General features: G+C 41.4%; 1 protein-coding gene and 1 pseudogene across 5 annotated transcripts in view; one reads left to right on the top strand and one right to left on the bottom strand.

Moving 5' to 3' along the window:
* Positions 1-2162: 2162 nt before the first annotated feature.
* Positions 2163-2689, bottom strand: LOC116091665 (annotated as a pseudogene).
* A 7942-nt stretch (positions 2690-10631) lies between these two features.
* Gpr155 (G protein-coupled receptor 155) overlaps positions 10632-25969 on the top strand; it is a 44414-nt gene continuing 29076 nt past the window's right edge. The window contains exons 1-5 of one of the 5 annotated variants that reach the window (XM_031370628.1): positions 10636-10941; positions 14310-14472; positions 14644-14749; positions 14961-15445; positions 23388-23787. In XM_031370628.1, coding sequence (XP_031226488.1) covers positions 14992-15445; positions 23388-23787 — 854 coding nt within the window. In that variant the 5' untranslated portion in view covers positions 10636-10941; positions 14310-14472; positions 14644-14749; positions 14961-14991. Of the gene's footprint in view, positions 10942-14309; positions 14750-14960; positions 15446-23387; positions 23788-25969 lie in introns of all 5 variants that reach the window. The other 4 variants (XM_031370630.1, XM_031370629.1, XM_031370626.1 and 1 more) reach the window with 4 other exon arrangements.

The following is a 25969-nucleotide window of genomic DNA, read 5'->3' as shown; positions in this document are numbered from 1 at the left end:
TTTCCCAGGTGAGCCCAGCCTAAACATTGAAAGTAGAGACTGTGTCTGTGAGCTGTGGTCACAGGAACATGATTCCATGGAAGAAAGGCCAGGGCTTTGCAACACTGCTGGTTTTGAAAATTGAGGAAGACGGTCAAAGGCCGAGGAATGTGGGTGGCTTCTAGAACCTGGGCTGCGATGCTTCCCTAAAACCTTTGGAAGAGACTGGCCCCATGGAGGCTTTGACTCTAGCCCAGATGTGGGGCCACTGACTTCTAGAATTGTAAAACAATAAATTCACAAGGTTTCAGGTCACTACAGTCTTTGTAATTCATTATATGAACCAGAGAAATTAAACAAACACAATTTTAAGATTTTCTAGAGACTCCGGTGCCTACCAAAGAGCCCAACAGTTCCGAAGAGTGAGTAGGGGCTGCCAGAAGCTGGGTTCTCCTCAGGAGACTCACCATCTAGGAATCCTCAGTGGCTACTCCACTAGAGTCAGCAAGTTTTCTGGGTAGATAGAAGGTCCATTCACCTGGGTCAAGGCACATGCTGGCTCCTGGCAAAAGATGCATAAACCTACTGCAGAAGTCCTCGCACTGAGTTTGCCACTCCTAAGTAATGCAGTGCTTATGCCCAGGACAGAACTGCAATCTATGACTGCAGGGACTCACAAGGCTTGAAGAAAAAGTGTAACTTGGGCTAGCTGGGTTGGGGTTTACATGAAAAGAGGGAACATTGAGTACTCTACACGTGGCTGTAAGAAAGTGGAAGAAAGCTTCAGACCCACAATCCATCAATCCTTCCTTCTTCCTTCCTTCCTTTCTTCCTGTCTGTCCTTTCTTCCCCCTCCCTTCCTCTCTTCCTTCCTTTTTTTCTTTCTTTCTTTCTTCCTTTCTTTCTTTCTTTCTTTCTTTCTTTCTTTCTTTCTTTCTTTCTTTCTTTCTTCCTGTCTGTCTTCATTTCCTTCTCTCTCTTCCTTTCTTTCTTTCTTTCTTTCTTTCTTTCTTTCTTTCTTTCTTTCTCTCTTTTTCTTTCTTTCTGTCTTCCTTCCTTCCTTTCTTTCTTTTCCTTCCTTCCTTCCTTCCTTCCTTCTTTCCTTCCTTCCTTCCTGTTCTTTCATGCTTCCTTTCTAAAAGACAAGGTCTTATAGTTGCTCTGTAGCCAAAGATGACCTTTGAACTGCTGATCTTCCTGCCTCTATTTCCGAAATGATGATGTAGGTGTACACCATTTTAGCCAATTTATGAGGTCCTGAGGATGGAACCCAGGGCTCCGTGCATGAGGCAAACACTCTACCAAAGGAGCTACATCCTCTGCCTCAGTCTCTCAATTCCTGATGCTGTTCAGGCACTTCCTCTGTGGTCAGGACTCTGTGGTGGGTAGGATCTATGTGGCCTGAGATGTTATAGATCATAAACCTTGCCTTTATGTAGATGCTGCAAAGGCATTCACAGCATGACAGAGAAGAGAGTCAGGGACTTGGAATCCAAGATCTCAGGGCAGCGGACTTCTGGGTTATTCCAGGGTGGATAGATTCCAAATGGCATATGTATCAGTCTCTGCTTTTGTACTAAGGAAGCCAGCTTGGGAGGAAAGGGCACAGGTTAATGAGGCAGGAAAGGACTGCCTGCCATCTGCCAGCAGCAAAGTAGCTCTTTCCATCTCACCTTACTCTCCCCTCTCCCTTCCTCTGGGAGGGGTGGGGTGGCACTGCTTACCAGGGGCAAATGGAAAGGCAGACGCTGGGAAGGAGAGCATCACTTGGGCCCACCTAACTACCAGTCACCTGGACAGAGGAAAACAAGCCCGACACAGTTTGGTTCTGAACACAGATAACTTCTTTTCCAAGATGACTCTTTTGCTAGGATGACTATCGACTGTTGGAACAACTGGGGAGAATTGTAAGCCTGGTTACACTGGTTTAAGTGACAGTCTCCAGAAGGTAGAGAGGGGCTTGAGGAGCTGACACTGAAGCCCCCTGGTTCTGACGGGTTAGAGCACAGCGCATAAATGTCCCAAGTTGAGCCAGTGGGTGTGAGAGGTCAGAACAGGGTGCAGCTGTGGGAACACCTTCCAGGAATCAATCTCTCTCTCTCTCTCTCTCTCTCTCTCTCTCTCTCTCTCTCTCTCTCTCTCTCTGTTTCTCCTCTCTCTCTCTCTCTCTCTCTCTCTCTCGTTTATTCAGTACAACGCACTCTCCAACTCCAACTTCTCTGAGATGGCTGACCACGTCCACGACCGACCAAAACTGCCTCTGAACTGGAATTCAGTTGCTGAGCCAGCACCAGGCTCAGCTTTCTTGTCAGCTCTAGGGGCCACAACACTCCTGTAGGTGTCTCTGTCTGCCTCCCCTCTTGTGAATATTGCAGGTCGCTCACCCTCTGGACCTTTGGGAAGAGGCCTGCCAGTATCCGGATGGCTATGGTGCAGGGTGGTGGGCAGGATCTTTGGAGGTAGGTGCAGATAATCTCAGAGATACTGGATGCCCTCATTCGTAAGGTGCCAGTAGAAATGTCTCCAAGCAAACTGCTCCTTCACATAGCCTCGAGACTGCATGCATGGCCTTCATTACATGAAAGTTGGGCACATTCTTGTCTGCCAGCTCGAGGTGTTTGGGCATGTGGATATCTTTTTTGGCGACCACCATGCCTTCCTTAAAAAAGAGTTCATAGATGACAATCCGAATCTTCTTAGGCATCAACATCAAGACAGCTGCAGGGTCCCACTCAGAGACTGGAAAGGCCAAGGAATTTCATTTAAAGCCTTCTTTCTGCGAGGTGGTTGGCTTTTCATTAGACCTAACATGGAACTGTGGAGTGACTTGGACAAGGGCACCTCCAAGGCTCTGACAGACATTAGATTGGGTGAGAATTGTACTAGACATTTGACAAACAGGAGTGATCATTTGCCTTTGGGCCACACATGCTATCAGCTTTATATCTTCAGTGTGGGAGAAAATACGTTGACTTTAAGATAACTTGTATTTCTAGTAGCCGATACTACTCTGTTATCTTCCTGGAACGCGGTCTGTAGATTTTAAAATCTCTTTGTACATTTCTTCTATTTTATTTGATTTTCTGTTGGGAGACTCCTGATATTGATTGTGTGAGAAGTTCCTGGGGTGTTCTCTGGTTGTGAAGGAGCTTTCTAAGCTTTGGGTCTAGAATGGGACTCCAGTGACATATGGGCATTTAAATAATGGTACCAAGTAGAACAATTTTAAAAGGCATGACTTTCAAGTGGAAAAAAATGTAAGTGAAGGTTGTCATATACACGGCACAGAAAGGATTTCTTACATAAAACACCAAACACACAAGTCGCAAAGGAGATCAGGCAAGAGCCATGTTTTAGAAAATAACATCTCTGGGGGAAAAAATAAGAGGAATTATAACTATTTCTCAAAAGCTAAAATTTTAAGAGATGGTGCAATGACTGAAATGACTGTACTGGGGACTTGCTGCATAACCCACAGTACAGCCTACGGATCAGAAATTACTTCATCTAGTTGTACCTATGACATGGACTTTCTGAGTGGGGTTTAGAAATGGCACTGCAGTGACGACTGGCATGAAGATCGACAGGAGTAGGAATAGCAGTTGTTTTGCTTTGCTCTTCCACACAAAGGTCAAACCAAAAAGCACTAGCAGCTGCCACGGCTACAGAGCTCTGAAGGATGATGCCAGATTCCATGTGCCTTTTTCCTATCATGAGAATGTTTCTCCCCAAAAGGGTCCTGATACTCTAGAACAATACTTCTGTCTTCTTTCTTATACAAATACTCACGCCTGTTCTGGAGCATATTTGTGATTTCTAGAATTTGCGTTAGAATCATCTGTAGAAGCTGAAATATACTATATATAAATATGTGTTCATGTGTATGCATATACACACACACATATCACATCCTGCACATGATGGCAATGTTGTTGATTTAGAAACTCTGCCTGGGGCCCTGGCATCTGTGTTTGAGGGAAATTATGTTCTTCATGTCTGAAAGCCTGGCTGAGAACTAGCTGGACAGAGTTTTGGATTTTAGCTGTGATTAAATGAGAGTACTAGCAATCTTTATGACTGCTTACCACTACCACATTCTTCTTTCTCTTCATTCATTTGGTTTTTCTAGGATTTCACTAAACCAACATAATAGAGTCATGTGGAGAATGGGTAACCTGTTTGCACCAATTGCCACGTGAATATAACAATAAAGAGATGAGAAAGCTGAGATTTAGGGAGCAGAGGAAGCCCTGAGCGAGTGAATGTGTATGGTGGACATGGGCACAGCCATAATGAGGACCAGGGGCCTTGGACCCATGGGAAACTGGCAAAGCCTTTCACCATATGGGTCAAGCTCAAAAGGGGCAAAGCCTTCTTCTTTTAGACCATGTATGAATGTTTATAAGCAACAAGGCAGTTTATACAAAGACTAGGAACTGCAGCTTCCTCCTGCCTGATGTTTACAGCCTGAGACTGAGTGTCTACAGGCATCTCCTATGGAGACTGGTCAACTCCTCCCTCTGTGCTATATGTAGTAAACACCCCAAGGTTCCAGGTTGCTGGCTGAAGTATGTTCTCTCTCCATCAGAGCACACACACGCACCCAACCTGATCCCAGCTTTTCTGTGTGTGCACCTGTGTCTCTATACTTTTTTCATTCCCTCAGTGCTCCTTATCAGGGCTCCAGACCCAAGCCTTGTGGGTCACAGCACTGAGACATATGAAAAAATGCCAAGAAAGAGAAACAATGAGAAATACTGAACGGATCAGGTAGCGATGGTGCACATCTTTAACACAGCACTAGGGAAGAAGGGGTGGATTTCTGAGCTCAAGGCCAGCCTGGTCTACAGAGTGAATTCAAGGACAACCAGGGCTACACAAAGAAACCCTGTCTTAAAAACAAAAAAAGAGAAAGAGACAGACAGGCAGGCAGACAGACAGATAGACAGACACAGAGGGGAGGGGCGGCGGGGGAGAAAGAAAGGAAATACCAAAAACCCCTTAAAGCTGAGGCATAAGCGGCGGCAGTGGTGGCATACACCTTTGATACCAGCACTTGGGAGGCAGAGTCAGGCGGATCTGAGTTCAAGGCCAGCCTGGTCTACAAAGTGAGTTCTAGGACAGCCAGGGCGACCCAGAGAAACCATGTCTCGAAAAACAAAAACAAAAAGCAAACAAAACAAAACAAAACAAAAGGCTGAGGCATAAGGAGGAGACTATAGAAATGCCGTTTAGTAGAGCAGTCAGTCTCTACAAGCTTAATCTAAGTCCCATCGCAGCTGCCTGTTGCTATGGGTAGTTTAGCTTCAGTGAGACTGTTACTAAGCTCTTTATTTCCCTTTCCAAGAGCAGAGAAGAGACTTCTCTTGAGTTGCTTTGGAATGATTTTCGATGATGTGCCCTACCACTTGGGGTATCTATCTAGTTCATGAAAACACTCCTTTCTCCAGTCTCCTCATAGGTTAGGCTCTGTGTAATAGTTAGGCTCCCTTCGTGGCTTTGGTCTTCCCACAGGAGCAAAAGAACTTTGGACAGAGTAGGAAAGTGGTGGTTCTCTCTATACTCAAAACACTCATGCTGAATAGGTGAAGGGAAAGGGAAAGAGGTCTCCATTTTATTGGAATCTGGGCTTGTAAGTGCCCATGTTTACCTACTGCCCCAAGGTCATCTGATAAGGCTTCGACAAATTAAATCAGGCCATTTGGAAGATCCACAGCAAACTTAAGCTATAGCAACTTTATTGAGAGCAATCAGACTTTCTATACCTTTATCAGAAACAGAATGGAGTGGTGATTGCCAGGATCAATACAGTTGTAGCTACCAGGATCCAATGATGTTCGCAGGATGCACAAGATTAATGTCTAAGAGGAACTGTCCCATCAAGCTTCCATGCTTCCTTGACTATAAAAAGAACATACAGAAAAACAAAAAACGGCATGAACACTTCGCTGCCTGAGGGAGTTTCTCAAAAACTGAAAGGCCTCTAGTGCTCCAGGAGCCACAGATTCTACCCTGGAAAATCTATGATCTCAAGATATCAAGGCCAGGCCAACTCCATGGTTCCCTCTGTGTGTGATTTAAAGATAAACAGCATCCCAAATTCTCAGCATAATATGAGTGACAAACTTCTAAAGCTACATTTATGGAATGCTGTTTTCAGTTAACCATCCACCTCTATTTTCTAGCACCTTTTTAGGACTGTGCAGTTGGGTAAGATTATATTCAGCTGGGAGTGGGAGAGGTCCAGGACCAGGGGCATGGCTCTGATCTCAGGTGAGGGTCAATGACCCTTCCGCCCACTCCTTTTGCCAGAGAATGTTAAGAGCTCAATATAGTGAAGATATGGGCAATCGTATCTTCTCTGGTTTTGAGACAGGCATTGTCATAAGCAGAGAACAGAGTTCCACAACAGATTTGGTCATCATATTTATTCTGTGTCACAGCCGATAATGAGTTCTTATTTATTGTCCCAGCAACTCTCAGTCCCCAAAAACCATCTGGTTACTCTTCTACCAAACAGAGAGTTAAGTTTAGATAACTCCCCCTTTGCTACTTTCATTTCCAGTGAAGAAGGCAGTCCACAAAAGAGCAGGCATTTCCTTTTTTTTTTTTTTAAAGATTTATTTATTATTATACATAAGTACACTGTAACTGTCTTCAGACACACCAGAAGAGGGCATCAGATCTCATTACAGATGGTTGTGAGCCACCATGTGGTTGCTGGGATTTGAACTCAGGACCTTCAGAAGAGCAGTTGGTGCTCTTACCCACTGAGCCATCTTGCCAGCCCAGGTATTTCCATTTTTAAATGACTCTCTATACCCCAAGAGTCAGAATGCCAGCAAGTATATATCAAGTGCTTGTTGTATGGCAAGTCATGGCATACAATGATGCACAAATGTATGGTGAGAGCAACGTGGACATCCATACAAGAGAAGGGAAGGACCTGCCCCTTCCTTCCTACAGAGGAGACTAGGCCCCCTAAAGTGTATTCTTGACAGTCTTGGCTAGGTGAATCCTTCCAGGGATATAAGTAAATAAGTAGATTCCAGGATATGAAATCTACCTTTCCCCCCATCTCTTTTTCCTTTTCCTTCCTTGTGTTATTTGCCCCAGTGTTCTACCTAGAAGCTGACAAATAAAAGCTTAAAAATAAATCTTGTTACTCCAAAGTAAAGGTAAAAATCCAAAGTTTTCTTCACTTCCTCTTTCTGGTATACAAAAGTGGTTAGATTTAGTGTCCAATCTTAGACACCACCTGAATTTAAAAGTGCTTTGTGCAGATTCTGTCTTTTGAAACTGCCTGTTAAATTAGTCAGCGGGTTCCCTTGCAGGCTCGAAGAGGAGGCAAGCACATCTCTTTCTTTTTTGCGTTCTTTCAAAATAAAGTGGTCAAAAAAAAAAAAAAAGCCACAAGTATGGAGAAACTAAGTCTTGAAACAGACTGTCTGTGCCCCCAGACTTTCTACTTTATGGTTTCTGTATCCTGTCTTAATCTAATTCACTGGTTTTACTTGAAGTTTCACAACCTGATTCTGTTTTCATGGTTTTTCCGCTTGACTTTATAAATGCTGGTGCAGACAATGGTCCCCCTTCTTTATTCAGACTTGAGCCTTACTGGAGGTCAATAATCAAATCAATAGTCCGGTGAGATGGTCAGGCTCCACCTCCTCTCATTGCTTTTGTGTATTTCAGTACCCCTGGAAAGGGAGAGGAGAAACAATGATATCTTAGGTGCTCCGGAAAGCATGCATACCTGTAAGCCTAGGCAGAGATAATTTTCATGGCCTTAAAACGACCTGAAATTAAGTTAAGTTAGTATTTACGACAAAGAAGTAATCCATTTAGATGCATATTAAAATTAAGCTACAAAATTAAGCCAAGTGGAAAGCTGGGAAAAAGGAGAAATCAGTTACTGAAGTGAAATAGCTACATGACAGTTCTTTATAGCAAGGAACTCACACTGAATAGAACACTGCAACCTCCTGGTTAGCTGGTAGGCAAGGGAGGCAATTATAATTTATTCAGCCATTCAAAAGCCATTTATAGAATGCCTATCATATGTCAAAGAAAGCACTTGTCTCAGCTCTAAGGATAAAAAGATTACAAGTGCAGGCCTTTGCCTTCTCTAAGTTTATAAGCCACACTGTGTCAATGTTCCTAAATTGTTCTAGGTTTTGGTGGGCTTTCAAGCTTACCTGTTTTTACAAACAGTAGTTGAATAAAAGAGTAATTATTAAGTCTTATTCACCATTTCTGTATAACCAAAGAAAGTACCTTATGACTTATTATAGACTTCGGGTTTTTTTTTTTTTTTTGAGTTTTATTTTCAAAGTCTAATCATAACTCAGATTGAATGAATAAGCAGAAAAGTGAGAGAGCTAACTATAAGCAGGCACTGACGTATCAAGTGTAAAGCAATGGATTGTTGACGTAACTATGAGCACTCATATGTACGTGTGCTGATACCTATTTAAGAACTGTCAGCTCACAGAACACTGAAGTGCTTTCATTCTTTCCTCCACGAGTGGAATCTGAAGCCTGGAGATTTTAATCAAATGTCTAAACTCCCAGGGCCTCAGACAGAAGGAAGGATAACGCCAAGAAATTGTTATAGAAAATGCCTCAGGGTTTCCGATTTTAGGTAGGTCTAGAAGCAAATTCACTCTTTGTAACCCCTTCCTCTTTTGTAAGTGCATTAAAATAGTTCTTCACTTCCAGATAGCAGAATTTCCAGAGCTGGAAAATCTATTAGAAACTCTTTATCTGGCTTCTTTCTCTTTATTTTAGTGGATGAGGACATGCTTAACATTCCCCACCTCCTCTTCTTTACCTCTCTCAGCTGTCTGGCTCTACAGTTCTTCTGTAATACCTCTCAAACTTACTCCATTTGTACTGCCATTGGCTCAGAGTTGGTTATTCCTTGTCTTTGCTAGTCCCAAAGTCACCATGCCATTTTTCCTGCCTTTCATCTCTCCACTTATCCTGGGAAAGCTTCCAGATCATATAGCACAAAATCCACTGGCATGTTCCAGTGTGAGGAAATTGTACCAATCTTACTGTGTGATCAGAGGATAAGCTAAGCTAAGCTAACACAAGGAACTCCTACAGGTTGGCCTTAACTTTCCTTTCTAGGCCTATCTTTCAATAATCTTTTAAAAGTCAAAGTTCACTAAATATTTAGTTTAACTAATCTTCATAGTTTCTAAGCAGAAATCCATTTAGCCTTGAGATAACAGATATATTGATTTTTTTTAAGTAGTTAGGTTAATAGTTAAAAGTCAGAAAGACAAAGAATGAACCAAAAGGGAGTAGGCTACATTTAAAAAAATAGTTTCAATTCTGCTCACCTTCCCATAAGCTTCAAATCCTTAAGCCAGCTCTTGGCTTTTATTTTCTTAGTAAACCATACAGTAATTTAATTTAAAGGTACAAATAGTATTGTACTTTGTACTAAAACTGCACAGGTTAATAGGACATGGTTGTGGCCAGACAAAACAGTAAAATTTGCAAAGCAAGATTTCTTTTTAAGAAATACTTACAGGGCTGGAGAGATGGCTCAGTGGGTAAGAGCACCGACTGCTCTTCCGAAGGTCCTGAGTTCGAATCCCAGCAACACATGGTGGCTCACAACCACCCATAATGAGATCTGACACCCTCTTCTGGTGTGTCTGAAATCAGCTACAGTATATCTATGTATAATATTAAGTAAATCTTTGGGCCAGAGCAAACAGGGACTGAGCGAGCAGAGGTCCTAAATTCAATTCCCAACAACCAGATGAAGGCTCACAACCACCTGTACAGCTACAGTGTGTACTCATATACATAAAATAAATTAATTAATTAAAAAAAGGAAATACTTACAAAACCACTGAGATCAGGCTTTAAATTAGAAATAATTTTGTTTCAGAAAGTCTCTTCATTTTCACACATTGACTTCAAGAAGCCCCAGTAGATTTTTGAGAATACTGGGAGATTCCTGTCAGTAAGCTAAGAGAATACGGCCAGAGTTCCTCCACAATAGAAATAGAAGCAGACACCGCTGGCAATGTATTCTAAATCAAGCATACAACTAAAGCTTATATTTTAACCTCTTTTGATTTAGGAAGGTCGAGATCATGCTAGTTTGGGAGAGGTAGAAGGCAGGGTTTGAATTCACATCCTTGCTTGTATAACTCTATAAATGACGAGGCTAACCAAGAGGGGAATTGACAGGATTACAGGAGGCTGAGGTTAACCGAAAGGATGACAGGCCTCCCTGAGTCTGAGCAGAGGCGGAGGAAACCAATACTGCCAATCTCCATCCCGGCAGCCATTTTGTGGGAGGAGAAAAGCTGGAAGTACAGCTATGGGGAGACCGGCAGCCAAGTGGCATAGGCGTAGGCGAAGCCTGAGGGCTTGGACCGGGCTGTGTGGGCGGGGCTCGGGCATCGTGGGGCGGAGCGATGTCGCCAGTCCTTGGAGGCGGGGCCTAAAGGCAAGGAGGAGACTCGCACTCCGGCCTTCTGGCTAGGGGCGCGGCCTTAGGGCGGAGCCCTAGGGCGAAGTGCAGTGTTTCCCTGGAGCTTGGGGTGTGGCCTGACGGCGGGGTGGAGATTTGAAACGCGGACCCCCACGCTGGAGGCGGGGCCTGGGGCGGGGCGGAGCCATGTCCCGAGCCTGGGGGCGGGGCCTCATGGCAGAGTGAAGACCCGCTTCTCTGACCTCTAGGCCAGGGGCGGGGCCTGAAGGCGGGGCGGAGGCGGGGAGGAGGCACCGGGCCTCAGACGCCCTAAGGTAGCTGACAGGACCGCAGCGGCTCACCCCTCCCTTTCTACAAACGTGGTTGGGCATCTGGCGCTAGCACAGCCGCTAGAAGAGGGCTCCGGGCGGGAGATGACAGTGGTGTGCTCGCTGCTTGGCCCTCTGCGAGCACTGGCTTCCCTTCTCCTTGCAGCCGGAGTTGCAGACCTAGCAAGTGAGGTGAGACCCGGTTGCGTTTGCAACGGACCCTGCCCCTGGGTTCCGGACCAGTGGGCAGCGCCAGGCTGCCCTGGCGCCTCGGCAGTCTGCTGCGCCTGTCCTCCTCTGCTCCGCAGAGCTTGCGCCTGAAACCTGCGGGAACACTGGAGATGGTCTGCTCACCAGGGAGGACTTGTCCCCTCTGGTGCTAGAGCTGCGGTCCCCAGAGTGTGGAGCACCCCGTTGCACGTGCGCTCACACTGTCATCTCGGACTTTTTACTTTATCCCAAGGTGGCCTTAGTGTCTGCCCCTCCTGGTGCTTTGCGCCAAAATTTCTCCCTTACTTCTTTACGGAGCACCTGGCGTTGTGACTCCCATACCCTGGCTTTCCACTTCCACGGGTGTCAGCTGCCCTCGGGATCATCTATTTGGTTAGGGACTCTGCACTCTTTATCTTGGCGGGCCAAAGTCTGTCCCTGCAGATAGACAAGGGGAAAGGCAGTGAATGGAGTGCCTGTTGATGTTGAAGAGTGCTTTTATAGTGCCGCAAGGCATTAGGCTTTTCTCCTGTAGAAAGGATAGTAGTGTTTGAGAAGAGAACTGCCTCAGTTTAAAGCCTTTTCTTTCAAGTTAACATTGCATCACATTTTAACTTAGTAGCAATTAACCTACAGTTTCAGTGCTTTGGTGATGTTATCTGTCATATATAATGCGACTAGACAGTTTGTATACTTCGTTTTCTAGTGTCTGCCTCAGAGAACTGGCTTTTGCAGTGATAGAACAACATTTAACAAGCCTTGCTTTTGTAGATTAAAGGACTGGGCGACATTTTTTTTAAACTTCCTTTGTTGTGGTTCTTGTTAATCTTAAAATGTGCATAGGAAGCGGTTTTTCGTTTTGTTTTGTTTCTTCATGTTTAAAATGGTATGAGATAAAACTTTAGAGTTATTTTTTGTTTTTTCCCCCCCTTCCTTATTTTGAGACAGCTGCTAATTTAAGTCCTGGCTGGCTTTTCTTTGCAGCTGGACTTGAACTCATGGTCTTCCTGCCTCTGCCTCACTCTAGTGCTGCGATTACAGGTGTGTGACATTATTTCAGACTAGAAGTCGTTTTAATTTTCATTTGCCTCAGGAACTGTTTATAATACTGGAAAAATTAAAAGGGGGAAAGGGCAGTTACTTTTAAAAGTTTCATTTAATTTTTTAATTAATTGAAAGTTGAACCTGAGAGTTGTTAAACCTCTTGGCCATCACTGCGAAGAGCTCTTTGTTCACTGTAAAAAGCCACTTAAGATCAAACTCAATTCAACTCTCAATTTCTGGGTATGAAACAGAGGCTGGTAACTGTAGACCACGTCCTAAACTGGTAACCCTGTGGAATATCTAGTATGTCTGTTATTGAGGATCTTTACTATCAGGCATGTTTGTATAGCTACTGAGGACAATGAATGCTATTTACCCTGTTACCATTTTAATCATTATCATTAGGTCTGCAGTCTCTCTACCCACCTCTCTTACCCTCTTTGGTTTGTTCTGTGTAGGTTGTTTGTTTGTTTTTTGAAACAGCGTCTCAATGCAGCCCCAGTTACCTTTGAACTTGTGATCCTCCTACTTCTGTCTCCCAGGACTGGGTTTCCAGCATGGGCACTACACTTGACACTAGGACTACTGCTGCCATTTCATGAAGGCCCACTCTGATGAGTTGTGCATAGAACATCTTTTTCATACAGTGTTTCTCTAAGGAGTTTTTCCACTCATTTTACAGTTAAGGAAACTGACTCAGGGAGGCAAGGTAATTGACCCAAAGAGTTGATAAATGTTAAGGCTCAAAGTCTACTATACTTTTCCTTCTAACTATTGTTAATTAAGATTGCTGTTTAAGCATGCATGTACTTCTGTGTGCGTGCGTACTCGAGCACATTCACACACACACACACACACACACACACACACACATATGGCTACATTGTTTTTCTTATGTTGTCCAAATATGGGATTGTGAGATATCCAAGCAAACAAAAATAAGGATTGTGAGTTATTCAAGGAAAGAAATAGAGGGAACTTTGGAAAAGGCTGGACCAGTTTCTCACCCCCTTTCCTACTACCTTTCTAAGGACACATTTCTTAAGGGCTCCAATGTTTTAATACTTGAAGTCTGATTATTGACCAGCTCCTTCAAGGATGACTGTGTGTCCCAACCAAAACCTGGCTATGTGTACCAGCCAGAACCTGATGTGTGTATCAGTATAATTCGGTGCTTATTTGGAAAGTACAGGTTTGTGAACTTTGTAGGATTTGTTTCTCTTGACCACTCCTGCTTAATCCTGGTAGAAAAAAGGAAATACTTGTCTTAATCTCAATTAAGTAGAAGGTTTTAAAAGGGTTTGGTTTATAGAAAGCAACCCAGGGAATATTCTCTTACACAGCCCTGTGTATTAGTTAATCTTTGGTCTGCCACCCAAGTCTTTTGAAGGTGGTGTGGGTGTTTGAGAACTTAACCCAAGCATTGTCAGTTATACCAGATTTTTTTCTCCCATCTTATATAAGACTACTTTAGATGGTAAACCTAGAACAAGAACTTAGAAATTGGCAATTGCTGCCATATTAATTTCAAATGTCTAATGAAAGCCAGATCACCTCAGGATTATCTAAAGTTTGTGTTCATTGTGTCTCTGGCAGCAAGAGGAGGGGAGTGTGACAGTTGCCATATTAGCACACAGAACTTGCTCTTTAAAAATCTCATGAACAGCTTTAGAATGTTAGAATACAGTTTGTATTTTGGGGGCTGTTACTGATGTGAAAAACATTTATCATGTAGAGAAGAAAGATAATCCACTCATAAACTAGATAATACCTAAGAGGGAATGGACAGGGAGAGAGAAAGCTGATTTAAGAACAGGTTGTTATTTAACGAATTTCATGAAAAATGTTAAATATCAAGTTTTTTTTCCCCTAGTGCTTCCTATGTACCAGGTATTGTGCTAGATATTAGGAACACAAGAGTGTGTAAAAATGTTGCTACTGTGACATTTAAAACCTGGTATCGGAGGCAGGCATAAGTCAGTTGTTTGAAGGCCTTGGGATAAGCAAACTGAGAAAAAAGACTAAAGAGAAGGATCGTGATTTTATTTGTGAACAAATCATGCCTAACTGTGTGATTAAAGAAACCTCACCCGATGCAATGGTTCCTGAACCATATGGTTGTTTGGGGGATGGGTAGGTGCTAATTACATGGGCAATGCAAATGGTAGAGAGCCTTTTAGAGGGGACTCCGTAAGCTGAGTTCCCTGTAGCACCAAGGGACTTTAGGCCAATGTGCGTGCTTACATAAAAGGAACTAAGAGAAAGCTGGTGGACTGACATTTTTCCATCATTTTTTTCTTTCATAGGCTCCTTCATACTCCACCAAAAGCCATATTCAGCTTGGATAAGTGATTACCATGTGTTGGCTGTGATTAGATTGTAAGAACTCAACTTGAAGTAGGTACTGACATTGGCACCTCACAGATGATAAAGTGAAGCACAAAAACTTAAGTTTTGGGTTCAAAGTTGGTAAGTCATACCGTACCATGATTCTCCCTTATGCTCAAGCATGGCTTCTGGCTGGAAGGGACTGTCTGGTTCCAGTGTGACTTCTCAAACTATCCCTGAGAACTCCTGTCTGAGAATCTGGGTGCAAGTGGGTTCTTTGCACCCTGTGGGCCTTTTCCTCTTGTCCAACAGATTGAGGTGGATTGTGGGTCCCTGGAGAGAACTACCGGGCATCATCACGGCAGCTGTAGTGTTTGTGGATCTTATTTTACGAATGTCTGACTCCAAAAATAGAAAGGTAGCATAAATATTTTGTGCTGATTTACCTTTGAGAATGAGGTAACTTCCTCTCCCCTTTTTCATTGTATTTTCCCCCTGGTGGAGATTGAAGAGAGCATGGACACTTATTTGGTCATTTAACCTATGAGTAAGTCCAGGCTTGCCACGGTCTAGTTCAGTCTAAACTCTGGTTGGTCATAACACTGAGTTTTCTCTTCTTCTTTTTGCAGAGACCAGTTTGGAAGTGGAGGGAGAGAGAAAATGGATTCTTATTTCTCAGCAAAGAACTCAACTTTTGCTGTTAATATGAATGAGACTTTGTCTGCCACTCATGGATTTAATTCCACCAATGACCCACCTTCAATGTCAATAACCAGGCTTTTCCCAGCCTTACTAGAGTGCTTTGGCATAGTCCTTTGTGGCTACATAGCGGGAAGGGCCAATGTCATAACATCAACACAGGCCAAAGGACTGGGGAATTTTGTCTCCAGATTTGCCCTTCCAGCTTTATTATTCAAAAACATGGTTGTGCTTAATTTTTCCAATGTGGATTGGGCTTTTCTATACAGTATCTTGATTGGCAAAGCCTCTGTATTTTTCATTGTATGTGTATTAACCTTATTGGTTGCCAGTCCTGAGAGTCGATTTAGCAAAGCTGGACTCTTCCCTATTTTTGCTACACAAAGTAATGACTTTGCTTTGGGATACCCTATAGGTAAGTTATTTCTCTTCTTTAATTTTAAAAAATATTCAAGCATTGTATGTGGTAACATATGCTTTTGATTTATCTAAGCATCTGTTAGTGTTTTATGTTAGTTATTTAAAACTATATTAGTATATTTTTACATAATATATTCTGATTACAATTTCCCCTCCCCCAACTCCTCCCAGGGCCTCCCGACTCACCCATTATTTTTTCTTAAAGCTGACTTAAATTAGAACATACTTTTTTAATTTCAGAGTCTAAGGACTACTTAATTATCTATCTAAAATAAGTGACCATATCCTAATACCTTAGGGGGTAATCTTTCTAATAGTATTGTATCTCTTCTCAATTATCTCATGTAAAGACATCTAATTCCTAGAAGGGATCACAATCTGATTTAAATTATGTTTAAGAATAAAATCTTATGTTCCTAAAAGGTGCCATCACTACCTGTCAGCAGGGGGATTTATAAGTGGCTTTTCCCCACACCATTCTTATTCCTGTGCTCTAGAACACAGATAATTTGTATACTAGAATTTGTTTGTGAGCTAGTTGTTGAAGTTTTTAGCGTATTATATTGAAGTTAAGTTCTTATTAATTGAAGGTCAGAGCTGCCAAGGACACTGCCATATCTGCAGTTGTGTCCGCAGCTGACTTTTATGTTTTCTTCTAAAACAATAAACACACTAATTTGGGAGGCTGAGGTTTCTTGAGAGGAAATATACTCTGCTTTTTGGAACATACCACCATTCCTAGAAACAACTTTTTCATATTTAAAAATGCAAGTTGTGTGTATTTTAACGGTGCAGCATGGTATGGGACTTCTGGGCCTGTCCCCATTTGGTTGCTCATAGGAGAGTGCTACATGCCAGTGACTGAGCCAGCTGCTAGGCACAGACCTGCGAACAGCATTCTCAAACACACTGAATTTATACTTTAGTGAAAAAAAAAAAATCAAGTTATAAGATTGAACTAAGATCCTAGTCATTGTCAGCAGGGGCCAGAAAAATAAGTATCTCCTGTCGACAAGAGGAAAAGGTGCGTGGCCGAGTGCTGGGGGAGAAGGTGCGTGGCCGAGTGCTGGGGGAGAAGGTGCGTGGCCGAGTGCTGGGGGAGAAGGTGCTTGGCCGAGTGCTGGCTTCAGGCTTCTCTGATGATGCGTAGTATGAGCAGAGATTCAGCGGGATGAGACACTGTACAGTCAAAACCTACGGTGAACTCTCAGGCCTCCTTGGCTTATCCCATCCTCCTCCCCCAAGTCAGTTCACCGCCCGCGCCGAAAAGATTGTAGAGAACTTTGCTTTTTCACCTTTTCCCATCTTAGCCATGGAGAAAAATACCAAAGAGATCAGATAACACTGAGTTAAAGCAAGGGGCAGAGAGGGAGGAATACAAGGCTCCCAGGAAATTAGTCTATAAATAGAAGCTCTGTAGGTATTCCTTTACTAAACTTTAAATTGAAATTTCACAGCAGAGGTTAATGTTTGTTCATCTCCTTAAGAGAACCAAGAATGTAGTCTGGTCAAGGATTTGTAGTATAAAGACTCCAGAAGTGGCTCATGGCCACAATGTTGATTAAGTATTTAGTAAATATTGTTCTTAATTTAGACTTGAGCTAGACGTGTATAGTTTCATGCCTTTATAAACTAATGAGCTCAGAAAGAGAACTAACATTGGTAACTTTATAGTTTACAGGGGACTTTATTATTTGAATAGGGCATATATCATCCCTCTCAAATAAGGAGACAGGGTTACAGGGTTGCCTTAGGGTCACGCAGCTGACTGTGCCCGAGACCCAGCTCTAGGCCTTCTGGCTCTGTATCCCAGATGCTCTTTAATGCCACACAGTTACATAACAGGCTAAGCCTATCTTAGAAGACCCAACCAACCTTTGTAAATTTAGCAGTTTCAGATAGAATCAGATGTTTTAGTCCTTAAAACTATGTCCAGGAGGGGGGTAGGGGGGTAACTTAGTAAGAATGTTTGCTGCAAAAGCAAGAGGACCTGAATTCAAGCCTCTAGCATGCACATAAAAGGCAGGCAGGAGGGCGTGGGCCTCCTGAAGCCCTCCTCTGCTTTATGAAAGGTCTTGTACTCCGTGTGCTTGCTTTATGTGTGTGTTTCTTCGCTCATAATAAAAGCTTTTCTTTACCAGCTTGGAAAAAAGAAAAAAAAAAAAAAAAAAAAAAAGAGAGTCAGGCCGGCCTTTCCTACCTATAACCCTAATGCTGGGAGTGAGGAGAGGCAGGCCTTGGAGCTCACTGGCCAATCAGCCTAACTGAAACAAGCTTCAAGTTCAGTGGGAGACCTGTCTCTCATATGAGGCAGAGAGAGATGGAGAAAGTCTTCAGACAGCCTCCTCTAGCCTCTGGATACACACACAGCTGTGTGAGCCCAAAAGTGGGGGGGGGAGGGGGGAACAGAAGTGGAAAGAAGCTACTGGATAAATTACTTTCTCTATTAAGACATTTTTCAAATTAAATATATATGCCAAACTATTTTTATCACAGGTTTTCTTACATGCCACATTATATCAGTAAATTGGTAATAATCAGGTTCCTAGCAGTATAGCAACCCAAATTGCCTTGATGAATGTGTTGGTCAATTTGGGGTTATGATTTTTGCTGTCTGCATTACTCACAGATAAGAACTCTTGTAACATCAGGCTGTGGAGTGTCCCTTTATTAAAAGCTGGTCATATAGACAGGTTTCTCATCTGCTTGTAAAACGGAAGATGTGCTCCAGAACACCATGCTAAGTGTCTTCTCCCTAATGGCACATTTGTTAATTCCATCTGTGTCCATCTGTCTTTCACTCTGCTCATGGTGAGCAGAGAAGACAGTCATCAGAGAGGCCTTTCTTTTGCTTTGTTTTACAACCTGTTCTAGGAGTTCCCACTGTTGTGTTCATAGAAGAGTATTGAGAATGAATTAGAAGAAAATCCTTCTTAAGGCTGCATTGACTCTTCATCTTCCCAGTTTACAGGTGACTTGGGAAATGCTGTCATGGAGTGAAGTCAGATAAGTTAGTGAATAAAGACAAAATGATGGCTATATATCTTTTCTGTATACTGGGACTACGGTATATAGAAAATAAACAGTGTTACATTACTGTGTAGTTTTTACATCAAAGTCAAATGAATTACAGACTAAAAAAAAGAGTATACTGTCTTTTGGGACAGTTCTTTTCAAAGGTACTTTTAACAATCCAAGTATGAGGAGAAACCAAGAATCTGCTAAAATAAAATGCTGATGTCAGCAGATCAGAATGGGCTCCCTGCCTCTGTCATTAAAATATACTAATAGGGCATAGTTAAGTCCTATAATTTATTCTTCAAACAATGCTGATAGCATAAGTACTCTGACTAATCATAATTATGCTCTAGTGCTCAAGCTGTAAACAGAAAGGAGATGAAGCCTTTAACTATATGCCACTAAATAATGGAATGATCCTGTCAGAGCCTTTGTGTTATTTGCTAGAGATTGAAACCCTGCAGAAATCAAAATGGGAGACACAGCGGGTGGCTAATTTTATCTTAGTTCTTCCAAGCTATATAATAACTCCTCATAATGGGATTCCCCCTCCCTCTAAGAGCCTTATTTATAATCATTAATTAATTAGGACCTAATAGTTGATGTCGTGATTATAAATCTAATTTTAGTTGCTATAGGTCACTGTATTCATGGGTATTTTCCTTTCCAACTGGAGAGATTGTCTTCAGGTTGCTAACAAAGGAAATCACTGACAGTTTATAAAGATGGAATGTTAAGTAATTATGGAAATGAGAGGCAAAAGAGACTAAAATTCCCATGTTGAACCCCTTTTCTCTAGGAATTTAATAAGTATTTATTTAATCACAATTATTTGCTCTCCCAGTAGACATTACTTCTTTTGCCCTTATGCATTCATTCAGCTGAGTTAAAAGGCTCTAATTGTAACCTGTATTATAAATATTCACGATGTGGAAAAAGGAAAAAAATGAAATTTCAGTTAGATAGGAAGAATGATTTCCAGAGAACTATTACACAAATAGTGAATACAGTTAATAACAATGTAAGATTCCACATCATAAAGAATTATATAAGAAAATATGTATGCTGGTGAGCTCAATTTAACCATTCTGAAATGGATAAATTTCAGAATGACATGTATTATATAACACATATCATTTTTATCTGCCAATTTAAAATGAATTGGTAATCTCGTCATTCAGGAGGTGGAAGCAAGAGGACTGTTGGGAGTTCAAAGCTGGCATCGGCTACAGTGTGAGATTCTGTATCAAACAACAAAATTAGGAGCTAGAATGATAGCTGGTGAAGTGCTTGTTCTGTAAGCATGAGCCCAGCGTGAATGAAAAATCCTAGTGCTGGAGAGGCAGAGACAAAGATCCCTGGAGGAGGTTGCTGATAGCTGGTCTAGCTGAATCAGTGAGCTTCAGGTTCAGAGAGAGACTTTGTTTAAAAGAGTACACTGAGGAGTGATTGAGAAAGACCCTCGGCAACACCTCTGACCTACACATACACACACACATGCATCAAAAAAGGCCAACTAAGTTGATAACTTTTAAAATAAAATATGGAACCAAAAAGAGGTTAACCAGTAGCAGATATACATTATTATATGATGCAAAATACATTTTTACTATATCTGAAGCCCTTAGCATTCACAGTTAACCCTGTCCAACAGATTTGTGCCTCACTGTCCTGGTGGAGTCTGTGGATTATGAAATGATGCTTTCAGTTTCTTGAGGTAGCATGGATACTAAACAGAGTATCAGAGATTTCTAGAGAGGGTGAGATTTAATTATGTAGGTTGAAGAGTTGGTAGAAGGAGTCCACAAGAGACTAGCCTCAAATAGTAGGCAAATTTCAGTAAGGAACAAATAATTTCAAGGAGCCAGAGAGTGAAGGCATGATCAGCAAGTGGATCTTATAATTATGCATGTAGTGTTGGTCTGCTGTGCCTATGATATGGGTCTGGCAGATGGAGTCTTCACTTTATGGAGCAGTAAAAGATGTGTTGGATAAATAAGAGGATTGGCTGTGCTCATTAAAAGAACCAAGAGGAGAAAATAGGAAAGACCCTGAAAAGAAAGGAAGGACAATGGTCTTCCGTATCTGACAGGAGCTTGTTCAAGATCCTCCTTCTGAGTCCTCTATATAATAGGCCTTGAACTCCCAGCAACAACTCTTGCCTCAGCATTCAAGTGATGAGAGTCTCAATTATATATAAATATGTATTATATATACAATAAAGTTTACACTATACATAGCTATAATCAAGTCTAATGTATAAACAAGATACATTAAGAGCTTCACAATAACCAGTAAGACAGAACAGTAATGCACTGTAAAGAATGGTACAGGTTATGGTCTCTGTCCTTTTCTTTCAAGCTGTCACACTTCATGTGGGAGAGGGAGTGCTGCTGTATTTGATGACTGCCTAACAATAGCAGAGAGAAAGAGAAAGAGAGAGAGGGAGAGAGGGAGAGAGAGAGGGAGAATAAGAATTAGTTCATTATGTAGTAGTAGTCAGCCATGTGCCTGGAAAGGAAATTTCTGGACACAAGTGATCAATCTTTTTTTTTTTTCTGTTTTTACTCCCCCCCCCTCAAGTGATCAATCTTTATCAGGGCTTTGAGGAAAGTGTGGAATTGGAGATGGAGGTTGCCCCCAGAAAACACCTTTGCATTGCATTGTGGCCACTTAGGAAAAATTCTTAAAACCAGACTAAAACCACAAGGCATTCCCCCAAGTAGATACTCCACTTAGAAAACTTAAGTGGTGGGCAGGTACAGAACCCTTTTCCTAGAGATGGGATATGGAAGGAGAACTGTACCTACCTAAGAATGATTACCAAGATGGCTTTTCACTTAAGCAAGGAAAGCATGAGAAAACAGGAAACCCAGCCATCGAGCCATAAAGCCAATGCATCTACCTTAAAATCAGTGAAGAGAACTGATGAAGTTTTATGCAATCCCATGAGTTTAACCTCTGCTCTGTCTTGGAAATATTACAGACCTATGTGTGTGCTTAGCTGCGAGAAAAAAAAAATATTTGAACCTTAAAAAAAGTAAAAGTAGCTAATGCGATCAAGGTAAATGTCTGAGGTTATATAATTGATTACATAACTTTAACGGGACATGTGCTTGACATTAACTGAATCCCAAGTAGGTAAACAAATATTTCCCGGCCTGTGTCACTTTACCTTAATGTAAATTAAGAAACTCGATCTACATCATTTTCACATGATTGCCTCCACTCTTGGAATAATTGCAGCAGTTCATTTTATCTTTCTGTCTCAACCTCACATCCATTATGAATGAGCTCTGTGTACTTCCAGCTGGAGAGGCTCAAGCTCTGTGTGCAAATCAAGGCTGAAGACCAAGTTGTGAACTCAGCAGCTTTACCTTGCTCCACCACAGGCCAGTCCTTCAGTCTTCACCTAGAACTGCTAGACCTGGGATCCCAGCATTTACTTACTTCCCTCTTCTGTCATACTCAAGTTCCTCTTAAACCCCCAAAGGCCTTTTAAATCACCCACAAAATATAGCAGGTGTGCTCTGCAACCTGCCATTTCTTGTAAATCTCATACTTCTCTAGCACCATTTTTCAGAAAGTAGCAGGCTCATTGGGGACATGCCAAGAAAAAAAAAAATGATGCTTTTGTTATCTTAGGAACGAGTAGTTACATTTTGTTTTGTTGGTCTTTTCGAGACAGGATTTCTCTGTGTAGCCCCGGCTGTCCTGAAACTCAGGCTGTAGACCAGGCTGGCCTCAAGCTCAGAAATCTGCCTGCCTCTGCCTTTGCCTCCCAAGTGCTGGGATTAAAGACATGCGCCACCACCGCCTGGCCCCCCTGAGTAGTTACATTTGCAAGAGTTAGATACTTAGTGTTCGACTGCATACTGTTCCCCTCCCAAATACTTCCCAGCTCCAGCTCCCTCTCCTTCTTTACATAGGTTCTGGTCTTGCCTGGAAGCTTCTTTTTTTTTTTTTTTTTTTTTTTTTTTTTTTTTTTGCTTTCATTTTTCTCATAGCTGATGTGCCTCATAAGCAAGGGTAGGTACGACTGGCACCTTCTTCCTCATAGCTACCTGGTACTATTGTAGGGTGTTACTCTCTGCCTTCTTGCTGACAGCTATTAAAGTTTCTATAGTCTGACTTGGTCACCACTCCATGCTAGCCATTTCTTCCATCACACTTAACTGGCTGACTCTCATCTTCCTTATGAAGTTCTCCTTGCTCACTTGAGGTAGTATCCTCCTCGGGTTCCCACTGAATTAATTCCCTGGCCTCTCAGTTCCCTGGCCTCCTCATCTCCAGTGAGTCTTTCCTCCCTGTCAGCTACCAGTTCACACGGCCACATCCTAGATCACATCTGGAAAATAGAAACTTGATAGCTCACACACTGACTAGAAACTCCTGGACTTAATTCATGTGTCCCTGACCCAGCTCCCGTCAGCTGTTTGGCATCTCTGTATCTTTCCCTGTAGAGTGTAGACTACCTCCACCACCTGCCCTGTTGCTTTAGTTCCTGGCTCAGTTACCATCTGACTCCTCCTGCCTTACCACACAGTGAAGCTGCTCGGTCCATGAGATCAAGCAGATATCTTGATGCTATCACAATGCCTATAGATTTCTACTTTGAATTGCTCTTTTAAAAAGACTCGCCTTTTCTTTGAGGTTCATCTTTAAGCTCCTGTGTGGGAAAATAGATATGATTTTAATAAAAATAATTTAAAGTTGAATGTTATCTTATAAACTGGATGGTACTTAATCTAGTGTTTCTTCTTTGTCAGTTTTATTACTAAAATTTGCTTTTCTAAAAATAACTGAATGGGTTATTTGTCACTATTAGACTAGTTTTCATTGATTTAACAAGAAAATGTTAAATACATATTCCTGTAATTTGGTGGTAATATTTAAAAACCAATATTCTTGTTTTACAGTTGAAGCTCTGTACCAAACTACATACCCAGAATATCTCCAGTACATTTATTTGGTGGCACCAATATCTCTTATGATGTTAAACCCTATAGGGTTTATCTTCTGTGAAATCCAGAAGTCAAAAGACACTCAAAATGCTTCTCAAAATAAAGCAAAAATCGTGGGACTTGGATTTCTACGTGTGTTACAGAACCCGATAGTATTTATGGTCTTTGTTGGCATTGCCTTCAATTTTATTCTTGATAAAAAGATCCCTGTGTATATGGAAAACTTTCTGGATGGGCTTGCAAATTCCTTCTCTGGATCAGCCCTGTTTTATCTTGGTCTGACCATGGTAGGAAAAATCAAGCGACTGAAGAAGTCCGCCTTTGTGGTACTTATTCTTCTCATCACAGCTAAACTGTAAGTTTTGCTTATTTAATTTGGGAATTTTAGATTCAGAACAAAAAGTCTATTTAATCAATCCATTGTGTTGCACATATTTTTCCTTTAAATATCAATCCTTGCTTGTATAGTTGTTGCAACTTAAAGGACTATTTGGGTATTATTAAAAATTATTTTCTTACTATGGCATGTAGGTTATTTTTGTACTTTACTGTCAAAAGATAAAGATTATTGTTTTTTCTTCAGGCTTTTTTTTTCCATTCAGCTTTTGTATAAAGTTTACCTAATATTTTCAAGATCTCAGTAAAATCATAATTAATTTTTATGATTCTGGGCAACAAAGCTAAGAACTTCTACAAGCTAGGTAACTGTTCTACTACTGAACTATCCTACATCCCTAGAACATATTTTTAAAATAAATTTTGCAAAATATCTAAGTCCGTTAAAAATTATAAGGTGAATATATCTTACTGTTTAAGCATAATCATTTTAATATACAGTATTTTTTAAGAATTTGGGAATTATTCAGTAACCATGAGTTTGGTTGAATGTTCTAAATATAGGTAAGCTAATATAAACATTTTTGGACATAGCATCATTATTGGCATAGCATTATAGTGGAAATACTTTTTAGTTAATAGTTCTTAAGCTTATTGGCTCGTCAGCCTTGGAGTTGACATAATTTTACTGCATTATTACCCAAAGTACTTAGTGCATGCTTAAATGTCGAATTCAATCCTTATATAAGAGTTAAATTCCTGGGACCAGGACAATGTTATACATTTATATTTCCAAAATAAGTAAAAATGAGTAGTTCTGAAAAATAGTTTAAGTGGTAATATATTCTTCAGAATGTATGCATTAGTATTTCTACTGTAATGTTTCAATAATGATAATGATGCAATTTCAATGCTAATTTTTTTTTTCATTTTTATTTTTTATTTATTTATTTTTTTTGGTTTATTTCGAGACAGGGTTTCTCTGTATATCTGTGGCTGTCCTGGAACTCACTCTGTAGACCAGGCTGGCCTCGAACTCAGAAATCTGCCTGCCTCTGCCTCCTAAGTGCTGGGATTAAAGGCGTGCGCCACCACTGCAGGGCTGCTAATTAAAATTTTTAAATGTCTTTTGTCATTTTTAGATACTTGATTCTTTTTACCTGGAGAAATGGCTCAGCATTGACTCTTCTTTAGACAACCAGGGTTTGAGTTCCAGGACCCTAATGGCAGCTGATTCCAATTTCAGGGTGGATCCACCTCCCTCTTCTGGCCTTCGTGGACACTACATGCACCTGATACACATACAAGCAGGGCACCCACACACATAAATACACCCACACACATAAAAGGCATACACACAGTATATAAATTTGTGAAAAGGAATTACATTGCCTCAGCTTCATGAACTATCTATTACGACAGACGGCTAAGGGTAATTTAGGACCAGGGAGGTGGTTCAGTCTGTAAAGGGCTTGTTGCCCAAGCATGAGGACTTGAGTTTGGGTGGGTAGCCGGCATGTAAAAATCCAGACATGGTGGCAGGTCCCTATAACTCCAGTGCTGGGAGGATGGAGATGCCCTGGGGCTTCCTGGCCAGCCAGCCTAGTGAAGTAGTGAGCTATAGGTTCAGTGAGAGATCTCGTCTCAAAAAAAAAAAAAAAAAAAAAGTGGAGAGCAACTGAAGAAGATATCCCATGTCAACCTTTGGCCTCCACCGGCACATCTGTACACATGGTACACACATACAGAATCTCAATATATCTCTCTAGGCACTGCTGTGACAATGTATAGGCGAGCCTGTTCGCTTAGTGACTGTGCTATGTTCTTTCTACAGAACAGCGGAGACTCTAATAATAGACTGCTCACCAGATCTGGCTTCCCTTTGTTTTCTGCTCCACACAGTTGTTTCAGTTCCCTGTGCTAAATCTATCTTTATTTACAAATAGCAAGAACTAATTATTAAGATGCCTAGTTTCAACTGCTCTTTAGAATCTTATTGTGCTGCATTGTTATCATTAATTGAACCATTTAAACCCTTAATCACAAAGTTCAGCTGTTTTTCCAAAAAGTTTTGAAATATTCTTGAAAGAAGTTACTGAGATTTTCAACTTTTTTTTCATCTAACATTTCAATTAGCCAATTGAGGAAGCAAGAAAGCAGCTATGGTTATTATACTTACCTTTTTTTTTTTTTTTTTTTTT

Source organism: Mastomys coucha, unplaced genomic scaffold, assembly GCF_008632895.1.
Source record: "Mastomys coucha isolate ucsf_1 unplaced genomic scaffold, UCSF_Mcou_1 pScaffold15, whole genome shotgun sequence".
Taxonomy (NCBI): Eukaryota; Metazoa; Chordata; class Mammalia; order Rodentia; family Muridae; genus Mastomys; species Mastomys coucha.
The sequence above is the reverse complement of the archived record's forward strand: the minus strand, read 5'-3'. Positions and strand labels throughout refer to the sequence as shown.